Source organism: Meles meles, chromosome 6, assembly GCF_922984935.1.
Source record: "Meles meles chromosome 6, mMelMel3.1 paternal haplotype, whole genome shotgun sequence".
Taxonomy (NCBI): Eukaryota; Metazoa; Chordata; class Mammalia; order Carnivora; family Mustelidae; genus Meles; species Meles meles.
Window position 1 is genome coordinate 54,625,398 of NC_060071.1, and position 27,240 is coordinate 54,652,637.

Sequence of the window (27,240 nt, forward strand, 5' to 3'; positions counted from 1 at the left end):
TGTGTGTGTGTGTGTGTGTATCCTTATCCATTCTCCAGTCGATGGGCATTTGGGCTCTCTCCATAGTTGGGTTATTATTGATAATGCTGCAATAAACATTGGGGTGCAGGTGCCCCTTTGAATCACTGTGTTTGTATCCTTTGGGTAAATACCTAGTAGTGCAATTGCTGGAGTGTAGGGTAGCTCTATTTTTAACTTTCTGAGGAACCTCCATACTGTTTTCCAGAGTGATTGTACAGTTTGCATTCCCACCAACAGTGCAAAATTGTTCCCCTTTCTCTGCATCCTTACCAACATATGTTTCTTAAGTTGTTAATTTTAGCCATTCTGACAGGTGTGAGGAGATATCTCACTGTAATTTTGGTTTGTATTTCCCTGACGATGAGTGATGTTGAACATCTTTTCATGTGTCTGTTAGCCATCTGGATGTCTTCATGGAAAAAATGTCTACTCATGTCTTCTACCACCTGGCATTTTTTTAATGGAAAGATTAACTACTGATTTAAATTCTTTAATGTTTCTTTTCTCTTGATTTTATTGTGATTTTTATATTTTTAAATAATTTATCCATCTCATTTAAGTTTTCAAATTTACCAAATTATTTGTACTTTGTTCCTTATTTATTTTTTCTTTGTGGTACAAGAATTTTTGTTCTCTTTTTCTCCGCTGATATTGTTTATTCATACTTTGTGTCTTTTCTTTCAGCAGTTTGTCTCTTACAAGTCTTGAAAGAACTTGACTGTGTTTTTGGTTACAAAAACCATATTTTGTAGTTTTTTTCCATTTTATTAATATTATTTGTATCTTCATAATATTGATTTTTTCCCTTCCCAACTGTTATAAGAATGGCTATTCATAACGTGGTGTATGGTTTTTATATCTGATAGGCAACATGACACTTCATTCTTTTAAATATATATTCCTTTATCTGTGATATTGAACATTTAAAAAATTTAAATTCAATTAGCCAACATACAGATATTGAGCATATTTTAACAAAATATTTGTTAGTTACTTATGAATTTGATGTGAAATGTAACAGGACATCCAGGACTGAGGAAACCATATTAAAAAGTTAGGAACATATGTTTAGGAAATGATACAGCACTTTGTACATTCTATATTATGTCGCATATGTTTTATTGTGTTAGAAATACTTGGTTAAATGGTTTGAACTTTTTAAGGAGAGACACGAATTCATACTTACCTTTGAGCTTTAGACATTATCACATACCTCGGAGGGTTAGACCTTGCCTAACTCAATGACCAATAGCTGGCTGGCTGGATAGATATGGATTAGGAAAGAAGGGCATATTCAACTAATATAGAGGGTGTTGACACACTGTATGCAGAATAATAAAAATGCTGAAACTGAATTCTATTGGAGTGAAGAGCCTACAGTGCAGGGCTCCTGCTCTGGTAGTTGCTCCTCTTGTAGGTCAATGTGGTCTCTAGCCTTTCAAAGAAGTCGGAGGGATACCTGGGTGGCTCAGTTGCTAAGTATTTGCCTTTGGCTCAGGTCATGATCCCAGGGTCCTGGTATCGAGTCCGCATTGGGCTGCTTGTGCAGGAGGCTTTTCCCTCCGCCTGCGGCTCCCCCTGCTTGAGCTCTCTCTCTCTCTCTTTCTCTGACAAATAAATGAAGTCTTAAAAAGAGAGAGAGAGAGAGAGACAGTGGAGATTGTGCTATTCTTTATCAGAATATGGAATATGGAGGTCAAAATTAGGGAATGAGAGGATGGAATATATCAATCCATGGTTTAATTGGGGAGTAGAATCTTTATGAATTACGGGATAAAGGATTTATCATACAAATTAGACCTTCTACACTTGTCAGAGGGCAAGAGAAAGTTAGGAGTCCCCAGCCAGTCAGAGAAGCCAAGCACAACCAGCCACTGAAATGGGACTGCAGAGGGAAGTTAGGGAGGTGTCTTTTGGAGGCTATACCACTGTAAACACAGTCTGCATGGCCTGCCCACCACTGGCCTGCCTGTCCGTTATAAAGAAGAGCAGGGCAGGGGCGCCTGGGTGGTTCAGTGGTTTAAGCCGCTGCCTTCGGCTCAGGTCATGATCTCAGGGTCCTGAGATCGAGTCCCGCGTTGGGCTCTCTGCTCAGCAGGGAGCTTGCTTCCCTCTCACTCTCTCTGCCTGCCTCTCTGCCTACTTGTGATCTCTCTTTGTCAAATAAATAAATAAAATCTTAAAAAAAAAAAAAAGAAGAGCAGGGCAGAGTAGGGGAGAGTGAGGACAAGTTGGACCTTGTTGACACCTCTGTGTCTGTCACCACCTCTTGCCACAACGACCTTCAGAGTAATGACTACTGATTGATTTCCATCTTGTAGGTCTTGTGAAAATTGCTTTTTTGGCCCACTCCAAACCAGAACTGTGAAGGGCAGAGGACACTTGGAAATGTAGTTCCAGCTCAGGAGGATCCTCCAAGGGTTGCAGAAGTTGAAGCTCACAACTAGGTTCTGCAGGGGATGGAAAAGAGGCTTAATTATAGTGATTAGGGGAAGAACTGAGAGGTGAAACGAAATGCCGAGCGCTCAATCTGAGAGAATGACCATGAGCGCAGTGAACGGTGCCAACATAGGCACTGTTTCTGATTTGTGGATGAGCATAGCCCTGGTATGAGGTCAGAATCTTCCTGAGTCCTACTTCCTGCATATACACCTCCTCATCCCATATTTAAATGATGGTGGCCTTAGGAGTTCTACTTGTGGCCTACGGCTTCTCTTCCTCAAAACATTCTGCTTTCACTGTTTCATTAAGTGCTATGTGTTCAATTACAAAATAAATTACCAATTGTCCTAAATCTTTATTTCCAGACGGTTTCTCTAAGCACTAGTGATAAATTTATACCAGCTTACTAGGCTGTATGTGCCACAGACACTTTAAATCCAAAATCTCTGAAACACAACTCATTATCTCTGGCAACCACGTCTGTTGTCAGCTGACCTCACATGTGTTCAGTTATCCGGGTCAGAAACTTGTGAAGTCACCTCTGACAGTTCCGTCTTCATTTCTCATATGCAGTCTGTCATTGGATATGTTAAGCATGCCTCCTAAATATCTCATTTATTTTCTTCCCATTTGTATTATCTTAATTCAGTAGTTCAGCATTTCTTGTCTTACTATTGTGATGGTCTTTTTTTTTTTTTTTTTTTTTTTTGAGAGGGAGATTGAGTATGTGTGCATGTGTGAGTGGGGATGAGGACCAGAGAGGGTGAGAAAGAATCTCAAGCAGACTCCATGCTGAGTGCAGAGCCCAACATGGAACTCAGTCTCACAATGGTGAGATCATGACTTGAGTCAAATCAAGAGTCGGTTGCTCACCCACTGAGCCACACAGGCATCCCTACAATGAATTACTATTTTCATTATTTTCTCAATAGTTGAATAGAATTATTAGAACTAAAAATAGTTGAATAGAATTATTTTCTCAATAGTTGAAATCTTTTTTCACCATTTTAAAACTTTTTAATAATAATGATCATAATAGTAACTTTGTCCAAGTTTATAAGCTAGTAAGCCACAGAGCCAGGATTTGACATTTTTTAAAAAAGATTTTATTTATTCGACAGAGAGAGACACAGTGAGAGAGGGAACACAAGCAGGGGGAAAGGGAGGGGGAGAAGCAGTCTTCCACTGAGCAGGGAGCCCAATGTGGGGCTCGATCTGAGAACCCTGGGATCATGACCTGAGCTGAAGGCAGATGCTTAATGCCTGAGCCACCCAGGAGCCCCTGGGACTTGACATCTTAACTGTTATTCTGCTTCAAAGGCTGTGGTCAAGTTTCTTAGCTCTCTGAGATTCAGTGTCCCCATCTGTAAAATAAAGATAATTTCACTACCTACCCTGTAGGAATGTTGTGAGATTTAAATGTACCTGTGGTACAGGACAGGTACAAGCAGGACAACACTCAATTGTACTGATATTCCAATTGTATGGCAGCTATCATTTGACCCTGTCATCCTGGCTCTAGAGCTTATAGGATTATCTATTCTGCTAATGTGCTCTGCTGCCGTTTCAGAAATGGCAAATGTTGCCAACAGTTTCACCTTTCTCAAACATCAGTCTGATCACATTATAGTAGTCCCCCCTCATCCAAGTTTCCACTCCCACGATTTCACTTTCCGCTGTTTCCTTAACCCTCATCAGTCACTGTCTGGAAACAGATGATCCTTCTGATGACTTGTCAGAAGGCCATTAGTAGGTTAACACTAGGTCACAATGCCTGTGTCATTCACCTCACTTCATCTCATCATGTAGGCATTGTATCATCCCACAGCATCACAAGAAGGTTGAGTGTAGTAAGTTGTTTTGAGAGAAAGACCACATAACTTTAATTACTGCATGTTGTTATAATTGTTCTATTTTATTATTGGTTACTGTTGTTAATCTCATACAATTCCTCATTTACAAATTTGACTATCATACATGTACTTGTATGGGGAAAAAGACAGTATGTAGAGTTCGGTACTCTCCAGGATTTCAGGATACTGTGGTGGATAAAGGGGACTATCCTATTTCCTTATTTAAAAACTTTCAACCATATTTCAACAGTTCTATAATTCCAGCAAGATACTCCTTCACATGGCCACAGCCTTCAAGTTTTGTCTGCTTAGTTATATTCTCTCATTTCTGTTCTTTTCTCCTTGTAATCCTAATGCATGGCACCCTCAACATATTCTTAATGTCTGGAAATATTCCATGCTCTTTCATACCTCAGTACTTTTGCACATGTGATTCTTTTTTCTTGAAATGTGTTGTTCCCCCTCCCCCCATTGGAGAGTTCCTAACTGTCCTTTGAGATTCAGTTTAAATGTTACATTTCTTATAAAAACTTCCTGAGTTCACTGGAAGCGATTTTAATGTGTCTGTCTTTATACTCTCAGAGCACTTATGACATTGTATTTTAATTATTTGCTAATTTCCTGTGGGCTGTGAGCTTTTTGAAGTTACTCATTTTCACGGTCTTAGATCCTAGCACTGTACCTGACACAAGTGCTCAATAAATTTACATGGAGGGCGCCTGGGTGGCTCAGTGGTTTAAGCCGCTGCCTTCGGCTCAGGTCATGATCTCAGGGTCCTGGGATCGAGTCCCGCATCGGGCTCTCTGCTCGGCAGGGAGCCTGCTTCCCTCTCACTCTCTCTGCCTGCCTCTCTGCCTACTTGTATCTCTCTCTGTCAAATAAATAAATAAAATCTTAAAAAAAAATAAATTTACATGGAACAGATGAACAAACTTTAGAAGAGTGTAGTCCACATTGATGACTGCCTCTTGGTGTCAGGATTATGTCAGCATTTTCTTTTTTTTTAAATTTAATTTCTTTTTTTTAATAAAATATTTTATTTTTTTATTTTAGAGTAAGAGAGAGCAGCGGGGGTGCACAACGGGAGAGGGAGAGAGAGTCTTAAGCAGACTCCACACTGAGTGTGGAGCCTAAACGGGGGCTTGATCTCATGACGCTGAGATCAAGACCTAAGCCAAAACCAAGAGTTGGATGCTTAACCTACTGTGCCACCCAGGCACTCCAGTAATTTCTTTCCTGCTTACCCTTCTACCTGCATCTATGATTAGTAGACATAGAGTATTATTGTTGCAAGTGGTGCGATGAACAATATCTTCCAGTTCTCCATCAATTTAGTTTTATCTGTTTGGTCTCTAGATGTGCGTAGCTGCAATTGCCATTGTGTCATATGTCCTCTCACCTTTTCTTCTTGTGGGAGCCTGTCTCACTGTATCAAGTGGAGGAATTTCCCCTGATATTCAGGACAGAGAGTTCTTCCCCTTCAGTCAGTGACTTGCCAGCCTGTTGAGTATTAGGGAGCCACAGTCCCTATACTGGCAGGTTTTGTGGCCTTCATTCTTTCCAAACTTGATCCTTTATTTACTTTTTATAAAATATTTTATTTATTTATTTGACAGAGAGAGAGAGAGGTCACAAGTAGGCAGAGAGGCAGGCAGAGAGAGAGGGAGGTAGCAGGCTCCCTGTGGAGCAGAGAGCCTGATGCGGGGCTTGATTCCAGGACCCCGAGATCATGACCTGAAACAAAGGCAGAGGCTTAACCCTCTGAGCCATGGACATGCCCCTATACTTGATCCTTTATGCTGAAGTGTTTGTTTATATTTCTATTCTCTTAAAATATTGGACAAAGATGCTGTATTTTTTCCAAATGAAACTTTATTGTTAGGATCACTCAATCTATAAGCAAGAATCATGGTTTCACTTTCCTTATCACTTGGTTGGTTTTTAGCACATTCTTAGCTCCTGGAAGATTGCACAGAGCAGGCAATCATGGGAAATTTCTTGTAGAAAATCATGCTTGTGTACGTATATGTGGATGGAGGTGATGGAATGGGGAAGAAGTGGGAGGATAAAAGAGAAAGAAACTACTCTGTCTTCTTACCCTGCATGGGAGGCAGCATTATGCAGTGGGAAGAGAATTGGATTGTGGTTTTCTACTCCCTAATATCTTTCTTTTTCATTTAATTTCAGGAAGTTAAATATACAAGACTATAAAATTGTAAAGTCATAAAAAGAGTAACAGAAGCAAGCTTCATTTCCACTCCTGACTCCTAGTTCCCTTGCTGTAGTAATCGCTCCACTTTCTCATATTTTCTTCTAGAGATAGTCTAGGTATATATAAGCATAGTGGTCCATCACTTAAAATATGCAAATTATACTGTCTGTGTGATCTTAGGCACCTGTCTTGAACTTCAGTGTGTTAACTTCTTTAAATTCCTAGATGGAAATACTAACACACGTCGGACAAAACCCACAGGGATTTTGTGACAAGGAATGAAGTGCTGTTTGTGAACATGTGCGAAAATCATCAAGTATCTTACATGCACAGGGTGAGGGAGTGTAATCATAGCAGTAGTACTGTGCTACACCAAGGTCAACGAGTTGTGTCGGATCTGACTTGACAGGTGTGATTCGGAGTCGGTAGCAGGGCTGCTGTGTCAGCAGAACCCTGTGTAACTCCCCTGGGTCTGCTTTCCAGCCTACAGGGCCTATCACCCTCATGGCATGTTCTTCAGGTTTTCTACGTGGCTAATCAAGAGATACCACTTGCACTTTAATTTGCCAGGTATGGATGCACTTGGGGTAAGAAGTGGACGCTTGCCAGTGTGCGAAGCTCCTCTGGCTCCCTCCCTTTTGCTGTTTGGGGAGTTGGTACTGAAACTTGGCTGATGCAACAGTTTGAGTCATGGTCCCTTGGTGATGTGGGATCCATTCACTTTTAATTGGTAGTTTTTGGAATCATTTTTTCTCTTCCTCACCCTGACTTTCTTTTCTAATTGGCTCTCAGGGGCCTCCAACTCCTGCTTTAATCAACCAAAGCAGAGCTGGTGCAGAGAGTCCCAAACTGGTACCTGGGGACCTCAGGATCTTCTGCCATGACTCTGAGTCTTCAAGTTTCTGTTCCAATCTGTTAAAACAACTCAGTCTTTGGATTAAGCCTGGGGGGATGGGAATCCTTTGGGCATTTCTTTCACAGAGGCAGCTCGAACTGTGCCAACCACTTCAAGACATTGCCAAATACTGCGTTGGGCCTGAAGTTTTTTCTTCTTGCTAGCAGAAAGGGGAGAAGCAGATATTTGGTTGAGGTTTCCCAAATGGGCCAAGTGAATGATGGCAGAAATGAGTAGATGAAAAAAACTTAGTATTCAAGGAAAACTTACTAATTGAGCCTCTATATTTTGGTCTATAGACTGCTTCTGTACCACAAAAAGACTTGTGGAAAACTTACTTTGTCTGCTTTTTGTCACTTCCCAAAAGAGAGTAAACACTAATTGTGTAGTTTTGGCCAATAATTATTATTGGGTTACATTTTTATGATTTTTTAAAAATATGCTTCATTCTTTAAAGCAGTTTTACATTCACAACAAGATTGACTGGAAAGTACAGAGAGTTCCCATGTACCTTCTGCACACACACACACACACACATACATACACACACACTTCCTCAACAATCAACATCCTGCACTAGAATGGTACATTTGTTATAGTCAATGAACTTACACTGATACATCATTGTCACTCCAAATCCGTGGTTTACATTAGGATTCACTCTTGAGGTTGTATATTCTGTGAGTTTTGACAATTGTATAATGACTTGTATCCACCATTATAGTGTCATACAGAATAGTTTTGTTATCCTAAAAATCCTCTGCGCTCTACTTACTCATCCTTCCCTACTCCTCTAACTCCTAGCAACCACTGGTCTTTTTACTGTCTCTACAGTTTTGCCTTTTCCATAATGTCATACAGTTGGAATCATAGAGCATGTAGCCTTTTGGGGTTGACTTCTTGGGTTACATTTTTAAATGACATTCAAAAGCATTTTTAAAGTTTGATTTTAAAGCTATGTTAGAGAATAAATTAATCTCCTTCTAGCATACCCCAGAACATTCATATGACCTCTTTCTGAACAAATGGATACTGCTGAAGGGAACTGTCCTGGTTCCAGCTCACCCTTGGAGAAGCAAAGTGATAGTAGACTTGTCTTTGGGTGCCTTTTAACCAATGCTCTTAGGCCAGGCCAGTTGAAATCTAGGATGGAAAACTTCTCTGTGGGTTGAATTGTAACCTTTCTACTGAATGATAGGATTATTGTCAGCCTACAAGTAAATGTGCTTATAAGGCTGTATCTTTTTTTTTTTTGAAACATGTATGTATATATATATTTTTTATTAATTATTTTTATTAACGTATAATGTATTATTTGCCCAGGGGTACAGGTCTGTGAATCATCAGGCTTACACATTTCACAGCACTCACCATAGCACATACATTCCCCAATGTCCATAATCCAACCACCCTCTTCATAGCACCCCCCAGCAAACCTCAGTTTGCTTTGTGAGATTAAGAGTCTCTTATAGTTTTTCTCCCTCCTGATCCCATCTTGTTTCATTTTTTCCTTCCCTACCCCTCAAAGTCCCCACTCTGCCTCTCAAATTCCTCATATCAGGGAGATCATATGATAATTGTCTTTCTCTGATCGACTTATTTCGCTTAGCTTAACACCCTCTCGTTCCATCCATGTCATCGCAAATGGCAAGGTTTCATTTCTTTTGATGGCTACGTAGTAGTCCATTGTATATATATACCACATCTTCTTTATCCATTCATCTGTTGATGGACATCTAGGTTCTTTCCATATTTTGGCTATTGTAAACATTGCTGCTATAAACATTCGGGTGCACATGCCCCTTCGGATCACTACATTTGTACCTTTAGGGTAAACACCCAGTAGTGCAATTGCTGGGTCGTAGGTTAGCTCATTTTCCACTTTTTGAGGAAACTCCATGCTATTTTCCAGAGTGGCTGCATCAGCTGTAAGGCTGTATCTTGGGATAAGCCCAAGAAAGACATGGAAATCTCAATCTATACAATTTTATCAGTGTTCATTGAGAATTGTGTTCTAGATAAAGCAACCGTATTTATATATTCTCATTACTATCTAATGTGTAAGTGTTTTGTAAACTATTATCAATATCTCCCATAAGATTTTGATCTCTTCTAAGTAGGAAATATGTCTTTCTAAAATGTTTCCCTAGTTATCTGTTTATAGTAAACAATAAATGTTGAATGAATATACATTATTGTGTTGTTGACTACAATTCTCTGAACACGTGTTTTTCTATTTTTGCTTACACAAATCTTCTTTTTTTAAAAGATTTTTAATTTATTTGTTTGTCAGGTCAGAGAGAGAGAGAGAAAGCACACAGCAGGGGGAGTGGTAGGCAGAGCAGGCAGAGAAGGCAGAGGGAGAAGCAAGCTCCCCATTGATCAAGGAGCCTGTCATGGAACTTGGTCCCAGGACTCTGGGATCATGAGCTGAACTGAAGACAGACACTTGACTGACTGAGCTACCCATATACCCACATATCTAATCTTTTCTTTAGGTTTAAGATATCAGATTCTCACTTTTTTTGCATATTTTATATGCTCATATTGATAGAGAAGATAAACAAAATGGCTTCATGGTCCAGCTTATCTTTGCTCAGGTCATGATGGCTATAGAAAATATATTTTTTTTAATTTTTATTTTTTTTATTTTTTTTAAAGATTTTATTTATTTGACAGAGAGAGATCACAAGCAGGCAGAGAGGCAGGCAGAGAGAGAGGGAAGCAGGCTCCTGCTGAGCAGAGAGCCCGATGCGGGGCTCGATCCCAGGACCTGGGATCATGACCCGAGCCGAAGGCAGCGGCCTAACCCACTGAGCCACCCAGGCACCCCTATAGAAAATATTAACCAGAATTCTACCAGATGAATAAAGAAGCAGATCTAGAGTACTGGGATTTTATGTCATGGCCCCACTGCATGGCAGAATGCATGGTTTCCCAGTGGGGTCAGAGAAAACAGCCTCCCAGCGGATAAAGAATCGTAGTGAGAGTCTAAGTCTACCAGTCTTTTTGCCCTGTTGGCTTTCCTTCTCTTTGTGCTCGTTTCCTGGTGCAGGCCATTTCCTCTTTGCCTTGCCATGATTGAACAATTAGTGAGGGGAGAACTCTATCCTTTATTTTATTTTATTGGCTTACCTGTTTTTATAGCCAAATTCTTAAGTTGGCAAGCAGACAGGAGGGCTCTTTTACTTCTTCACAGGGTTCTCCTAGACTCAGTTCCTGATTAAATTTATAAACATTGATTGAATACCTGCTCTAGTATTGGATATAGCAGGATGAGAGTTTTAAGATGAATGTTGTATAGCTAGTGAGTGGTAACCCTGGGCTTACATCTAGTGCCTTTGACACTATACTTGGCTGTTTTGTGGAGTTATTATTGCAAAATAAGAAAGTACTTTTACATGTTCTTATTTAAACCTGTAAAAAGATAATGTAGGAAGGGTTAAAATTTAATAGTTAAGAATAGTGTGTATAGTGCCTAGTTCTCCTTAGGTGTTTAGATTTGATTTTTAATGTTTATACTTTTTTGTTTATAATGTTTATACTTGTTTTGTAGAAAAAATATATAACTGAGGATAAACCATGTTAATCCAGGCTTTTAGTAAACCATTACTGTTTGATGTGTAGTTGCTCATATATAAGACATAACCATTATTTGTCTCTTCTTTATTTGGTCATTTGTTTTTTTCTTAAATTCCACATATGAGTGAAATAATATGGTATTTGTCTTTCTTTGCCTGACTAGGTCTATCCATGTTGTTGCAAATGGCAAGACTTCATTCTTTTCTTCTTTATAATGGCTGAATAATATTCTTTCTTTTTTTTTTTAAATTTGAGAAAGAGACAGAGAGAACACAAGTGGGAGGAGGAGTAGAGGGGGAGGGACAAGCAGACTCTCCGCTGAGTATGGATCTTGATGCGAGGCTCGAGTCTAGGACCCTGAGATCATGACCTGAGCCAAGTCAGATGCTTAACTGACTGAGCCACCCAGGTGTCCCCTGGCTGAGTAATATTCTATTACTTCTTTATCCATTCATCCATTCATGGACACTTGGATGCTATCATAGTTTGGCTATTGTAAATAATGTTGCAATAAATATAGGGGTGCATATACCTTTTTGAAAGAGCGTTTTCATTCCTGTAATGGAATTGCTGGATCGTATGGTAATACTATAGTTTTTTAAGAAAACTCCACACCGTTTTCCACAGTGGCTGCACTAATTTGCATTTCCATCAACAGTGAGTGACGATTTCTTTTTCTCCACAAGGGACATGAGCAGTGTGATTATTTTAATATTAATTATCCTGCAAGCCTCTAGGAAGAAATAAGCAGCCAAAGTCAAAGCTCAAAACGATGGCAAATGTTACTCTAAGAAATACGAGAAAGATCTTATTAAACCAAGGAGGGCTTTGATTAGTAGTTGTTGTAAGTACTATTATGAAGGATAGAGATGGTTGCCTTGGACAGTATGTTTAATGACTAGAGAAGAGATAGGAATCAGCATAATACTGACAAACTGTATTGATGTAAAATCAACCTCCAGAGAGTTCATTAAATTTTAAAGCTAAAAATATATTCATCTTCATGAACAGTTCTGGGAGGAGGAATTGAATCCAATTAATTCCCCCAAGATATTATAGAAAAATTTTGACTGAACCAATTTGCTGTCCATTACGGCAATGTTTAGAAAATTGTACACCAAGAAAATGATGTTTGTGTGACATAGTGGAATAAACTTGAAGGGATTTAAAGTCAGCTCTATAAATTTTGGTGAAAAATTCATTATATTTCTTATGTCCTAAGGAAAAATATATAATATGATTACAATTTATAATATATTAAAATATATTAAATATTAAAACTCTTAAAATTCTAGGTATCCATCATTGATGAGAAATTGTCTTTGCATGAATACATGATAGCAAATGGCAGAGGGTTTCTATTGCTTTTTCTCCTTTCTGGCTATTTAACAGAATTTGGAAAATTCAACTTCGTTGGATCATGCTTCAGGGTGTGATCACTCTTTTTATTTTTTTTTTTAAAGTTTGTTTATATGTGTATGTATGTATGTATGTATCTATTTAGTAGTCTATATACCCAGTGTGGGGCTTAAACTCACAGGAGCTCTGGTATAATTATTCTTTAAATCTCTCAGCTCATTCTTTTCTGTCATTGGTAATGTAATATTAAAATTTTCTTCACAAGGTCTTTTAACATTGTAGTAACATCTAATCAAATTTCTCTTATCAAGTATTTTAGAAAATGTTAAAGTTTTCCTCAAACATGAATTGAGGTTGTTGTACTCATCTTAATAAATATTCTTCCGGATTCAAGTAATAAAACTGACTAAATGTTACAAATGAACTACTCTTAAGCTTCCTGTTTTCCAAAGTAGAGGCTTTCATTTTGAATCTATGCACACTGTCAGTACATCAGTATATTCTCATGTGGATCTTGGCATTTTACGTGAGATTATTCAGATGGTAAAAGTATCAGATAAGCCATTTAAAAAGTAAGAAACTGTTTATTTTGGAATCCTTTTATATTTATAGAAGTTTAAAAGATAATATGGGCTGTCCAGGTGGCTCAGTCAGTTAAGCATCTGACTCTTGATTTCAGCTGGCATCATGATCTCAGGCCGTGAGATCAAGGGGGCATGGAACCCTGTGTGGGGCTCTGTGCTAAGGGTGGAGCCTGCTTGGGATTCTCCCTCCCTCTTTTTCTGCCCCCCCCATGCTCTTTCTCTCTCAAAATAAAATAAAATTAAAACTAAAAAGAATACATAAAATTCCAATATATCAGTCACTCAATCTCCCCCATTGTTAAAATCTTATATGTTACATCTTATATGTTACATTTGGTAAAACTAATAAACCAACATTGGTATATTATTAATAACAGACGTCCATTTTTTGGACTTCATCAGTTCTCTCTGAATGCCCTTTCTTTATTCCAGGATCCAATTCAGGGTACCACATTACATTTAGTTGTGCTTTCTCCTTTGAGACTGTGACAGTTTCAAAGTCTTTCCTTGTGTTTTACAACCTTGACAGTTTTGAGGAGTATTGAGTATGGTTTCTGGTGGAATGGCTCCCAATCTGGGTTTGATATTTTTTCCTCATGATTAGACTGTGATTATGGGTCTTAAGGAAAGATACCACAGAGGTGAAATATCCTCCTTGTCATATCATATCTGGAGACATTATATCCACATGACAACTCTCATGATGTTAACCTTCATCACGTGGTCAGTGTTGTGTTTGCTAGGTTTCTCCATTGTAAAGTTACTATTTTCCCCTTTCTCTTATATTCCTTAGAATCAAGTCACTAAGTCTAGACTACCTTTTGGGAAAAAGGGTTAAGCTCCATCTCCTGGAGGGGGTAATATCTACAAATAAATATTGTTTCTCTCCTCCCTATCTTCAAGCCACGGCTCAACCACAACATCCTCTTTCAATACATTTGTTTACAGCATTTACTGGTATCTCATTTCTCCAAGTTCTTATAGTACTTAATGTCCAATTCAAGTAAGGAAAATTAACACAGTTTCTACCTCACCTTTCATTGGCAAACAAATGAGAAAGTGCGATAAGATCCAGTGCTGAAGAGGCTATGGGAAAATGAGCATGTTAACACAAGTTATTTAGTTAGATATACTTCACATTGCCTAAAATCCACCTTTTTAAAGTGCAGGTAGTTTTTAGTACATTCACAAGGTTGTGCAACTATCACCACTATCTGATTGTAGAATATCTTCACCATTCTGCCCCAAACTGGGTATCCATTACCAATCATTCCCCATTCTTTCCCCTGCCTAGTCCTTTATAACTACTAATCTTTCTGAGTTGCCTACTCTGAACATTTTATGTAAACATTGGGGTACAGATGGCCCTTCTTTTCACTACATCTGTATCTTTGGGGTAAATACCCAGCAGTGCAATTGCAGGGTCATAGGGAAGCTCTATTTTTAATTTCTTCAGGAATCTCCACACTGTTCTCCAAAGTGGCTGCACCAACTTGCATTCCCCCCAACAGTGTAAGAGGGTTCCCCTTTCTTCACAACCTCTCCAACACACGTTGTTTCCTGTCTTGCTAATTTTGGCCATTCTAACTGGTGTAAGGTGATATCTTAATTTGAATCTCCCTGATGGCTAGTGATGATGAGCAGTTTTTCATGTGTCTGAGCAAATATCATACTTAACCATATTTTGTTTCAGCCATAATTATTTCAGCCATAATTTTATAGCTGAAAAATATTCCATTCTATGTATATACCATATTTTGTCCATTCATCAAATGGTGGACCTTTAGGTTGTTTTACTTTTTTGGCTATTACAAATAATGCTGCTATGAGCATTTGTTTACCCATTTTGTGCAAAATTATGTTTTTAAATTCTCTTGGTTTTATACCTATGTATGGAAATTGCTGGATCATATGATAACTCAATATTTATGTGAGAAGCTGATGAATTGTTTTCTAAAGCAACTGTACCATTTTACATTTTGGCCAACAGTGTGTGACTATTCCAGTCTTTCCACATTCTGGCCAATACTTGGTGTTGTCTGTCTTTTTTGATTCTAGCTCTGCTAGTGGGTATAAAATGGTATCCCATCATGATTTTGATTTACCTTTCCCTAATGAGTAATGATGTTGAGCATCTTTTAATGTTCTCATTGGCCATTTGTATATCTCATTTAGAGAAATGTATAGACAGATCTTTGTGCATTAAAAAAATTAAGTTATTTATCTTTTTACTGTTGAGTTGTAAGAGTTCTTGATATATTCTGGATAATGATCTCTTATCATATACAAGATCTGCAAATATTTTTTCCCATTTTGTGAACTTATACTTTGATAGTAACTTTTAAAGCACAAATTTTATTTTTTTTTTTATTTTTTTTTTATTTTTTTTTATTTTTTTATGTTTTCTATTTATTTATTTTTTTTTCAGCGTAACAGTATTCATTCTTTTTGCACAACACCCAGTGCTCCATGCAAAACGTGCCCTCCCCATCACCCACCACCTGTTCCCCCAACCTCCCACCCCTGACCCTTCAAAACCCTCAGGTTGTTTTTCAGAGTCCATAGTCTCTTATGGTTCGCCTCCCCTCCCCAATGTCCATAGCCCCCTCCCCCTCTCCCAATCCCACCTCCCCCCAGCAACCCCCAGTTTGTTTTGTGAGATTAAGAGTCATTTATGGTTTGTCTCCCTCCCAATCCCATCTTGTTTCATTTATTCTTCTCCTATCCCCCTACCCCCCCATGTTGCTTCTCCATGTCCTCATATCAGGGAGATCATATGATAGTTGTCTTTCTCCGATTGACTTATTTCACTAAGCATGATACGCTCTAGTTCCATCCACGTCGTCGCAAATGGCAAGATTTCATTTCTTTTGATGGCTGCATAGTATTCCATTGTGTATATATACCACATCTTCTTGATCCATTCATCTGTTGATGGACATCTAGGTTCTTTCCATAGTCTGGCTATTGTAGACATTGCTGCTATAAACATTCGGGTACACGTGCCCCTTCGGATCACTATGTTTGTATCTTTAGGGTAAATACCCAGTAGTGCAATTGCTGGGTCATAGGGTAGTTCTATTTTCAACATTTTGAGGAACCTCCATGCTGTTTTCCAGAGTGGTTGCACCAGCTTGCATTCCCACCAACAGTGGAGGAGGGTTCCCCTTTCTCCACATCCTCGCCAGCATCTGTCATTTCCTGACTTGTTAATTTTAGCCATTCTGACTGGTGTGAGGTGATATCTCATTGTGGTTTTGATTTGTATTTCCCTGATGCCGAGTGACGTGGAGCACTTTTTCATGTGTCTGTTGGCCATCTGGATGTCTTCTTTGCAGAAATGTCTGTTCATGTCCTCTGCCCATTTCTTGATTGGATTGTTTGTTCTTTGGGTGTTGAGTTTGCTAAGTTCCTTATAGATTTTGGATACTAGCCCTTTATCTGATATGTCGTTTGCAAATATCTTCTCCCATTCTGTCAGCTGTCTTTTGGTTTTGTTAACTGTTTCCTTTGCTGTGCAAAAGCTTTTGATCTTGATGAAATCCCAATAGTTCATTTTCGCCCTTGCTTCCCTTGCCTTTCCCGTTGTTCCTAGGAAGATGTTGCTGCGGCTGAGGTCGAAGAGGTTGCTGCCTGCATTCTCCTCAAGGATTTTGATGGATTCCTTTCTCACATTGAGGTCCTTCATCCATTTTGAGTCTATTTTCGTGTGTGGTGTAAGGAAGTGGTCCAATTTAAAGCACAAATTTTAAAAAATTTTGATGAAGTCCAATTTATGTTACATGTATTTTTTGTGTTATATCTTTAAAAAATTGCATAATTCAAGGTCACAGAGATTTAAATCTATATTTTCTTCTAGCAGTTTCATAGTTTTTGCTCTTACATTTATGCCTCTGATTCATTTTGAATTAATTTTTGCATGTGGTGTGAGGTAGGGGTCCAATTTTATTCTTTTGCCTGGATATCTAGTTGTCTCAGCACTGTTTGTTGAAAAGTTGAACACTATTTGGGGACATCTCATTTTGCAATATTTCTCAGAATTAAAAATATACATTTCTTGTATCCCAGAAATCCTTACTTTAATTTTTAAAAATTATTTTATTATTTTTTTAAAGATTACTTATTTATTTATTAATTTGACAGAGATCACAAGTATACAGAGAGGCAGGCAGAAAGAGGGGGGGAAGCAGGCTCCCCACCGAGCAGAGAGCCTGATGTGGGGCTCAATCCCAGGACCCTGAGATCATGACCTGAGCTGAAGGCAGAGACCTTAACTCACTGAGTCACCCAGGCGGGCGTCCATCCTTTCTCTAATTTGTGGAATACTGATGTGACTGTATAAAGTCTTATATTTCAGGACATTAGTTGCAGCATTGTTTTATTTTATTTTATTTTTTAAAAGATTTTATTTATTTATTTGACAGAGAGAGCACAAGCAGGCAGAGTGGCAGAGAGAGGGAGAGAGAGAAGCAGGCTCTCTGCTGAGCAAAGAGCCCGATGCAGGGCTCGATCCCAGGACCCTGGAATCATGTCCTGAGCCAAAGGAAGCTGCTTAACCAACTGAGCCACCCAGGTGCCTCTGCAGCATTGTTTTAATTGTAAAATATTGACTACAATAAAGTATCTTAAGTGAGCAATTGATAAACAATTATGATATGTTCATATAATGGAACACACCATGTCTATTAGAATGAGGTAAAATTATATGTACTGACTTTAAAAGATACTGTTATATTTTATTGATTTAAAAATATTTATTGAATTCTGTTTTACCAGGTACAATACTAAGAGTTTTAAAAGTATTGACTCATTTTTTTAAAGTATTGACTCATAATAATCTCACGAGATAGCTTGTTATTATTATCATCCTATTTCATAGGTGAAGTAGCTGAAATTGTGGCATTTAAGCTGCTTGCCCAAGGTCATATAGCTAGCAGATAAGGCAGGATATGGAAACTCTGACTCTAGAGTTTGCACTTTAAAGCATTAACTATGAATTTATATGTATATCATTTGGCAACAGAGGTTTTCATGAGCATAGTGAAAATCTGATAGAATAACCAGCCAATTATCCATGGTCAGATTTAAATGATGGTGGGGAGGAACAAACATGTGCTGAGAACCTCCTATGTGTCTTTTATTATGCCTGGTCCCTATATAAATTGTCTCATTTAATCTTTAAAGTCTTATTTTCAAGATATAAATCATATACTCTTTTTATAAAATAAGACTCTAAGAACCTAAGTGTCAGGTTTCATAGAAGAAGACAAAGTAAGTCTTCTCAGGTTTAAAGAGCAGCCTAAGCAATAGTGTGGAGATGGTAGAGAATGAAGTAGTTAGATGACTAGCCTCACTAGAGCTGAGGGTTCATTTGGGAAGGAAAAGAAAAAAAAAGTAGGTTTGGTGGAGCCATATTATGAAGTGTGTTGAATGTTGGACAGAGGAATTGAGGAATGTTGACTCTGAGGAATAGAGGGAAGGACTGATGAGGATGAGAGTAAAGATGAGAAATCCACCATTTGATACATTTCTTCATTGCTGGACTTTGTTACAACTACATGCTATTTTCATAAGTAAAAAAATTGAGATAAAAGTATTAAGCAAACATTTTGAGTTCTTATTCTATGCTAGGCATTATAGTACTGTTGATTCCCACTCATTCAAAGACCATTAGGAACACACCTGTAGTTGAACAAAAAGTTTATTGGCTTTTTGCAGTAAGGGAAAACATATGTTATGAGGAACGTGGGGCATCCAAAAGGAAGGTGTTAGAAAGGATTTATTATATGATTTGGGCTTCTGTTAGTTGACACTGTGGAAAATTTAAAGAAATAAAGGCTTTCTCTGGATGTTGTCAGAAAGTGGAAGAAAAGTCTATGATTGGGCATTTTAATTTTTATCTAAAAGGCAGTTGGGTTAAAGCTTTACTTGGTAAAGAGATAGCAGCCACTAATATTAGCCTAAAGAAGGAGATATTTTATCATTTTTTATAGTTGGGACTGTTCTTGCTGAGAGATGATTGTGGAGTGGTCTTTTTTGGTCTTGATCCATCATTTTCACATAGTGGCCTGGTCTGTGGGTGTCATTCTGTGTAATTGTTTATGTTCAACAAGTTTATACACCATGGCCTGGCTGACAGTACTAGCTAGGCAGGTTCCTGGCCACACCAAGACTTATGTGATAATTGCCAGACCACTTCCCCAGTTCCAGGGGCTGCTTTCTTTTCTGTCACTGTATGTTGGGAATCTGGAAAGGAAAAAGGCAATTCCTGTTCTCAAGGAGCTCTCTCAGGGGGAAATACATGTGAATAAGTAAATAATGCTACAATAAGGTACATGTAATAATCGAACTGTTAAGAGAAACATCAACAAATGATTTTTTAGCATGTATCCAAGTTTTATCTCAAACGTACCACAGAGGAACTATACCTCTAAGAAAATTTGTTGGAAGAGTTCCTACTGGCCAAGAGAGTTTTTTTCTTCTCTCTTTTAATATAGGGATAAGATTGTTTAGATAAGATTGTTAGGCTAGGGGTAAGAAAGGAGTGTCTGTTAAAACTTATAGAAAGGTCTCATGCCTAGTTAAAATCTACTGCCCTTTTAATGTACATTAAACACATGCAGTCCTTTTCTATATCAATTACACCTAAACAAAATTTTTAAAAAAGTCACTGCATCTTTAACTATTTGGTAGAAGTCATTAGACTTGTCTTAAATCTGAAGGCAAATCTTTCAGGAAAGTCTGACTTCTATAGTATAGTAGTTCCACTTCATCACTCCAATGATGATAGCCTTTAGAAAAATTTCACTGCATGTTGACATGCAGTGAATTTAGGTTTTAATAGTTCACATTGGTTTCTAAACTGAGCATACTTTTGGGGGAAGAAGAAAAGCTTTTAATTACTCAGAGTAAGAACTAAAAGTCCATTAAAAAACTTACACATCTCCAACTTACTCATCATTAGAATTTGGAAGTGTGGACATTTTTGGCTCAAGAGTTTTGACTAATTTTCATTCTAAACAGGATGTTTCTCAGGGCAAGTTTCATGTCCTTATTGCGAAGACTATAGATGAGGGGATTAAAGAGAGGAGTCATTACTGAATATACCAGTGTAAGAATCTTCTGCATCAAAGTTGGGATGCCGTATGTGGGACTCACATACATTACCATGACTGTCCCATAAAAAAGTGACACCACAGCTAAGTGAGAACCACAGGTGGAAAAGGCCTTTCTCCGGCCAGCTGCAGAAGGGACCTGAAAAACAGTTCTGAGCAACAAGATATAGGATCGAAGAATGTACATAATAGTAAAAAAGAGAACAAAGGAGCTCTGAGTATAGAAGACAAATTCAGTAATGGGAGCTGGAGCACAAGATAGAGCCATCAGTGGGTCCATGTCACACAAGAAGTGATCAATGATATTGGATCCACAGAAGGGGAGTTGGGAGATGAAGAAAATGGGGATTGGGTAACCAAGGAATCCAATAAGCCAGCAGAGAGACACCAGAATTCTACAGAGTTTCCCAGTCATGATTGTGGGGTAGTGCAGTGGGTGGCAGATGGCCAGGTACCGATCATAAGCCATTACTGCCAGGAAGAGACATTCAGTTGTGCCCAGGGAAAAGAAGAAATAGAACTGGAGGAAGCAGCCAGAAAATGAGATGGCCTTGGTTTTGGAGAGAATGTTAGCTAGCATGTTAGGAACAGTGGAGGAAGCATACCAAATCTCAAGGAAGGCAAAATTTCCCAGCAGAAAGTACATTGGGGTGTGTAGTCTTGGGTCCCATCTCACTGCACAGATGATGGTTCCATTCCCCAGCAAAGTCAAGACATAAACCAACAAAAAGAGCAAGAAGAGGAAAATCTGTATCTCCCAGCAACCAGGGAATCCCAGGAGAACAAACTCAGTTACTATGTGAATGTGTGCCGCTGACCAGTTCATGTGTCTTAAACCTATGAAGAAGAAAGACATGAGTGTAACACAAAGTTTCTTTTCTTCCTAAATGTCTCAAGGACTTTGTTGAGAAGGGACCTCAAACTATACAGGAAAATATGAGATATTTTGAGACTAGGTGGGAATAAATCTTTTTTTTCTTTTAAAGATTTTATTTATTTATTTGAGAAAGGGAGAGCATGAGCAGGGAGGAGAGGGAGAAGCAGGCTCCCCACTAGGCTCCATCCCAGGACCCTGAGATTGTGACCTGAGCTGATGGCAGATGCTTAACCAACTGAGCCATGCATGTGCCCCTCTTACCTTATTTTGAATTAATTGTGGTTCTAAATCTTAGTGTTCTTTTGCTGGGATCCAATGCAGCCAAGAATTTCCTACATCAGTGGTACAACTGAACAAGTTTCTTTCTTTTTTAATTTCTTTAATCCCTAAGAAGACGTTTTATGATTCTGGTTTGTTTTCCTAATGTTGATTACGGGTCTTCAACGTACAAACTCATCCACTTTCTCTTACTCAGCTTACCTTGTTTAAAAAAATAAAGACAAATATTTTGAGGACAGCTGATGTGAGGATGGGTTAAAAGTTTGGCAACAGAATGAAATTAGTTGACTTACTCATGGATATAAAACTTACTCCAGGACATTGGATTTTCAGAATAGTCTAATCAACTGAATTAATTATTACAGGCATCACTACGTTCAAGACTCAAGGCTGTTCTTAAATTCTGCTTTAAAGATTTTTTTTTAATATCACTCTAACAGTTGTGCAGCACCTAAAAAATACACAAAAGACCAACCATATCAAATATCTTCCTCTAAAGGATAAGTGAGGATATTATTTTCAATTATCTCCAATTGCAAGTGTTTATTTTCATGTTTTTTACACATTCTACAAAAAATGAACTGTTTTACTTTTCATATTCAGATCCTACCTAGTTAAAATAAAGAAAACGATGTTTTCAGTACAAAGTTTTAATTCAATTAATAAGTAATTTTGGATGTTAAAGACAAAAGTTTCTGAGATTGAATAGGGCCTTATCTGCACTTTTGTCTAGTAAAATTTTATCTAGTGGAATTAATTTTATTTTATCTAGTAGAATTAATTTTATTTTCTGAAAGGAAGAGGACATTTTCAAATATTTGGATAGGTATGTACTTTTAAAAAATTCTTTTATTTATTTATATTAACATATAATGTGTTATTAGCCCCTGGGGTACAGATCTGTGAATCATCAGGCTTACTCATTTCACAGCACTCACCATAGCACATACCCTCACCAGTGTCCATAACCCAACCACCCTCTCCATGCCCCCCTCCCCCTGGCAACCCTCAGTTTGTTTTGTGAGATTAAGAAATCTCTTATGGTTTGTCTCCCTCCTGATTCCGTCTTGTTTCATTTTTTCCTTCCCTACCCCCAAACCCCCCACATTAGGCATGTACTTTTTAAGAGTATTTAAGAATTGAATAAAAAGTTCCAATTTATGTGTTTAAACAACACAGTAATCTTTAATGAATATTGGAAATCACTAAGAGTCTTAGAAATGGTAGTTTCAATATTGAGTTTTCTTATTAAATTCAGACCTCTTGCCTTATCTATTGGAAGTCACCAGTTATAACTGTCAGGAATGGAAGATAAAGAAATTTGAAAGGCAAATAAGGATGAGATTTGGACTTCAAAGTTACTAGTCCCTTGTTGGTGGTTTTGAAGGAAGCATAAAAAGGAGGTTTGAGCATCCATATTCTAAATTTGCCCAGTTTTCCAATCAATGTTGAACTTGAAAGACATTTGTTTTCCACTTTCACTGAATAAGGTGCTCAATAGATAATTTCCAGACTGTTATTTATGAAGTATAAATACACTAGTTTCTCTGCTGGTCAGGAACTGAGTCCAGACTCACAGATTCAAACTAGAAACCAGGGTCCTGAGATCTATGCTTCCTGTCCTTCTTTATGAAAAATGGACCATGACTGCTTAGGGCGAATAACAGTTCAAAACACTCTTCATTATACACCAACAACTTCAAACTTACTTTCATTTTTTCTAACACCATACCCTATAAAACTGATTAGCAGAAACATTATTTTTCCTGTAATCTTTGGTCAAAGTGTTGGTAAGTAATGGGATAATCAAAGGGTGGGGAGCTTAATGGAAAAGCCAGAGTAATCCATTTTTATTTTAACCACTGATGGGCTAAAATGACTCCATAAAATTTTGCACAACTCCACCCTTGAAAGCCTCCAAAACACTTGCTCAGAATAGGTAGGATATTAGAACGCAAAGTCCACAATTTTATACCATAAAAAATTCTATTTTCATGTTTTTGGCATTCATAAATCACTATATGAGCTACAATCCAAGGTACTAGCTTTTTCATACCCTCCTTTCTAGTACAAGAAATCGACCAACCAACCAACCAACCAACCAGCCAACCAATCAACTCACCATTCTTGGGTGGCCACCCCAAGAATAATAGTTTGATTAAATCGTCTCCTTCCACATGTCCCTCACTTGATATACTGTCTTCTCAGGTAGTCTGAGAGAAGAATATAACACCTGATTATTCCTGGAAAGAGATTATTTTCAGAACGATGGTCCTTAATAATTAAAAAAATGATAGAATTGGGGAAAAATGATTCAGATAACTTACTCTGTTCATTTTACAGATAAACTTCCCAGAGGGTACATGACTTTTTACCCAATGAATGCAAATGTCCTGTATTCACATATGGATGTTCACACTATACTACTGCAGTGGAACAATGTCTAATTAGTAAAAGGCAGTCTGTAGTATATCACAGCAGTGGTTATAATATGGACAATTAGTCCCTTTCTCTTACATACAATGATGGGATTCCTGGCTCAGCTAGGAAAGAGGGATGGACACATAAAGTTGAACATAAAGGCATCATCTCCTCATTGGCTTTGATGATGAAAACTCCAGGTGAGGGCATTACATGTGGTTCTCTGGACTTCTTTAATTTCTGGAGGCTTCAGAAGCTTGTTTTCTAGGAGTTTGCTGAGACATTTTAACATGCAAAGCAGTGTTTAATTGCAGGGATCAATCCCTCTCAGGGATTATTCTAAAACTCAATGTCTTGCCCCAAGTGGTTTCAGTAGCTTCCTCCTGTTTCCCTTGGAGTGCATTCTCTTTTCAGTCTTTGGAGTTCATCCAGGTTTTAGAAGATTAGCTCCTAGTAGATTAGCTCTGTTTCATAGCTAAACAGAGAATTCAGGGGAAATACTGAATAAATTTCAGGAGGCTTCCTTTTTTAAAAAAATTAATTAATTAATTAAAATTTTTTGGTATTTTTTATTATGTTCAGGTAGACAGCATATAGTACATCCTAAGTTTTTGATGTAGTGTTCAGTGATTCATTAGTTAAGTATAACACCCAGTGTCATCACAGCATATGCCCTTCTCAATACCCACCACTCTGTTACACCCTCCCCACTGAAACCCTCCTCCCCTCTGAAACCCTCAGATTGTTTCCCGGTGTCCATAGTCTCTCATGCTTCATCTCCCTCTCTGATTTCCTCCTCCTTTGGATTTCCCTTTCTTCCCCTCTGGTCCTCCATACTGTTGTTTATATTCCAAATATGAGTGAAACCATATAATAATTGTCTTTCTCTGCTTGACTTACTTCACTTAACATAATCCCTCAGGAGACTTTCTATTGCAGAGATTGTGTTCCATAAAAGAATCATTCTCTGTGGAGATTAGTGCAATAAATGGAAGTTTTGCCCATGACTCAAATTCTGAAACTGAGTATGTTTGTGAATAAATTCTTAAGTGGTGTTGCAACAGAAATCTGATACTATATTCTATTGGTCAATTTAAAGTTAAATCTACTGCATTTTCTGGAGTCTTCTACTGTAATGACAAGGTGGTTGGTAACAGGTAAGGAAGTGTCTTGTGTGACTGAAATACAAGATGTCAGGAGCCATTTAATAGACTGAATTAGTCAAATTGTCAGTTTCCATTATGATTTCCCTTTCAAATTCCCTGGGGAATTTGAAATCAATGCAAACAAGAGATTTTTTATCATTGGTCTTTTGTTTTTCTTCTTAAAAAAATTGAGGTTTTTTCTGAGGATCTTCTTAAACCACATCTTCATAAAATACGACTCTTAGGCAAAGGTGACAGTGATGATCAATGAGAAAATCTGCATTGCTGGTTACTGAGGTAGCTTGTATGTGAACTTGATATTCAAAGACATTCTACACCATTTCTCCTTTGAGTATTTTTGGCTCCTTTGTTAAATATTAGTTGACCATATTTGTAAGGGTTTATTTCTTGGCTCTTGATTCTGTTCTGTTGGTTTATGTGTCTATTTTTGTGCAAATACCATACTGTTTTGATTACTATAGCTTTGTAGTATAGCTTGTAATCAGGAAATGTGATGCTACCAGCTTTGTCCTTTCTTAGAATTGCTTTGCATATTCAGGATCTTTTGTGGTTCCATTCAAATTTTAGGCTCCCCCCACACTATTTCTGTGAAAAGACACCATTGGAATTTTGATAGGAATTGATGACTTTGGACAGTCATTTGGACATTTTTACAATTGTAGCTCTTTCTGTCTGTGATTAGGGAATGCCTTTCCATTTATCAGTGTCCTTTTTTCAGTTCCTTTCATCAAAGTCTTATAGTTTCCAGTGTACAGATCTTTCACCTCCTTGGTTAAATTTATTCTTAAGTATTTTATTGTTTTTGATGTTATTGTAAATGGGATTATTTTCTTTATTTATTTTTCAGATATTTCATAGTGTATGTAAATACAACTGATCTCTGTATGTTGACTTTGTATCCTACAACTTCACTCAACTTGTTGAGAGTTCTAATAGTTTTTTGGTGGGGTCTTTAGGACTTCCTCTATATAAGATCATGTCATCTGCAAAAACAATTTACCTTTTTTTTTTCTGATTTGGTGCCTTTTATTTCTTTTTCTTGTCTGATTGCTCTGGCTAGGACTTCCAGTACTATGTTGAATAGAAATGGCAAGTGTGGATACCATGGCATTGTTTTTGACCTTAGCAGAAAAGTTTTGACCTTTTATCATTGAGTATGATGTTTTTTGTGGGCGTGTCATGTATGTTTTTTTTTAAGTTGAGGTGTGTTGTTTCTCCACTTACATTTTTAAGAGTTTTTTTTTTAAATCACGAAAGGATGTCATATTTTGCCAAATGCTTTTTCTACATCTATTGAGATGATCATGTGTTTTTTTTTTTTTAAAGATTTTATTTATTTATTTGACAGAAAGAGATCACAAGTAGGCAGAGAGGCAGGCAGAGAGTGAGAGAGAGAGAGAGGAGGAAGCAGGCTCCCTGCTCAGCAGAGAGCCTGATACGGGACTCGATCCCCGGACCCTGAGATCATGACCTGAGCTGAAGGCAGAGGGTTAACCCACTGAGCCACTCAGGCACCCTGATCATGTGGTTTTTATCCCTCGTTTAGTTAATGTAGTATAGCACATATATTGATTTACTTATGTTAAACTATCCTTGTATCCCAGGGATGATTCCTACTTGATCATGGTGTATGATCCTTTTAAAGTGTTGTTGAATTTGGTTTCTTTTTTTTTTTAATATTTTATTTATTTGACAGAGAGAAATCACAACTAGGCAAAGAGGCAGGCAGAGAGAGAAGAGGAAGCAGGCTCCCCGCGGAGCAGAGAGCCTGATGCGGGGCTCGATCCCAGGACCCTGGGATCATGACCTGAGCTGAAGGCAGAGGCCTTTACCCACTGAGCCACCCAGGCGCCCCTAAATTTGGTTTCTAATATTTTGTTGAAAATGTTTGCCTGTATATTCATCAGGGATATTGGCAGTAGTCTTCTTTTTGTATAGTCTCTCTTTTTAAAAGATTTTATTTATTTTAGAGAGTGGGGAGGAGCAGAGAGGGAGGGACAGAGATGGAAGGAAAGGGAAAAGCAGACTCCACACTGAACACAGAGCCTGACATAAAGCTCAATTCCATGACCCTGAGATCATGTCTGAGCCAAAACCAAGAGTTGCACACTCAACTGACTGAGCCATCCAGGCTCCCCTTGTAGTGTGGTTTTCTTTGGTTTTGGTAATGCTGGCCTCGCATTCCCCCTCAGGACCAATAATTTAGTAGCCATCCATGGACAAAAGTGCTTTTGTGGGAGCTTTGGGATCTAGAAAAGAGATTGTGAAACTCCAGTGTATCTCATGATCAAAGAGGGCCACTTTGTATAGGCAGACCCATGCCCAGGTGGCAAACTCACTGATCTAATCCCTGGGTACAGATTTGGAAACAGCCCCATCTCCCTGTGGACTTTACTAAACCATATTTGGTCTTGGTCTCCCCACCAACACCAGC

General features: G+C 38.1%; 1 protein-coding gene across 1 annotated transcript; it reads right to left on the bottom strand.

Annotated features, from left to right (window-relative positions):
• Positions 1–19,938: 19,938 nt before the first annotated feature.
• Positions 19,939–20,919, bottom strand: LOC123944469 (olfactory receptor 11H4). Its single transcript, XM_046009592.1, has one exon. It carries the CDS (start codon positions 20,917–20,919, stop codon positions 19,939–19,941), a length of 981 nt encoding a protein of 326 aa, XP_045865548.1.
• Between the last annotated feature and the right edge of the window lie 6,321 nt (positions 20,920–27,240).

What these genes read in the sequence shown, in the direction of transcription:
- LOC123944469 (XM_046009592.1), bottom strand. Translation starts at nt 20,919, where the DNA reads ATGTCTTTCTTCTTCATAGGTTTAAGACACATGAACTGGTCAGCGGCA.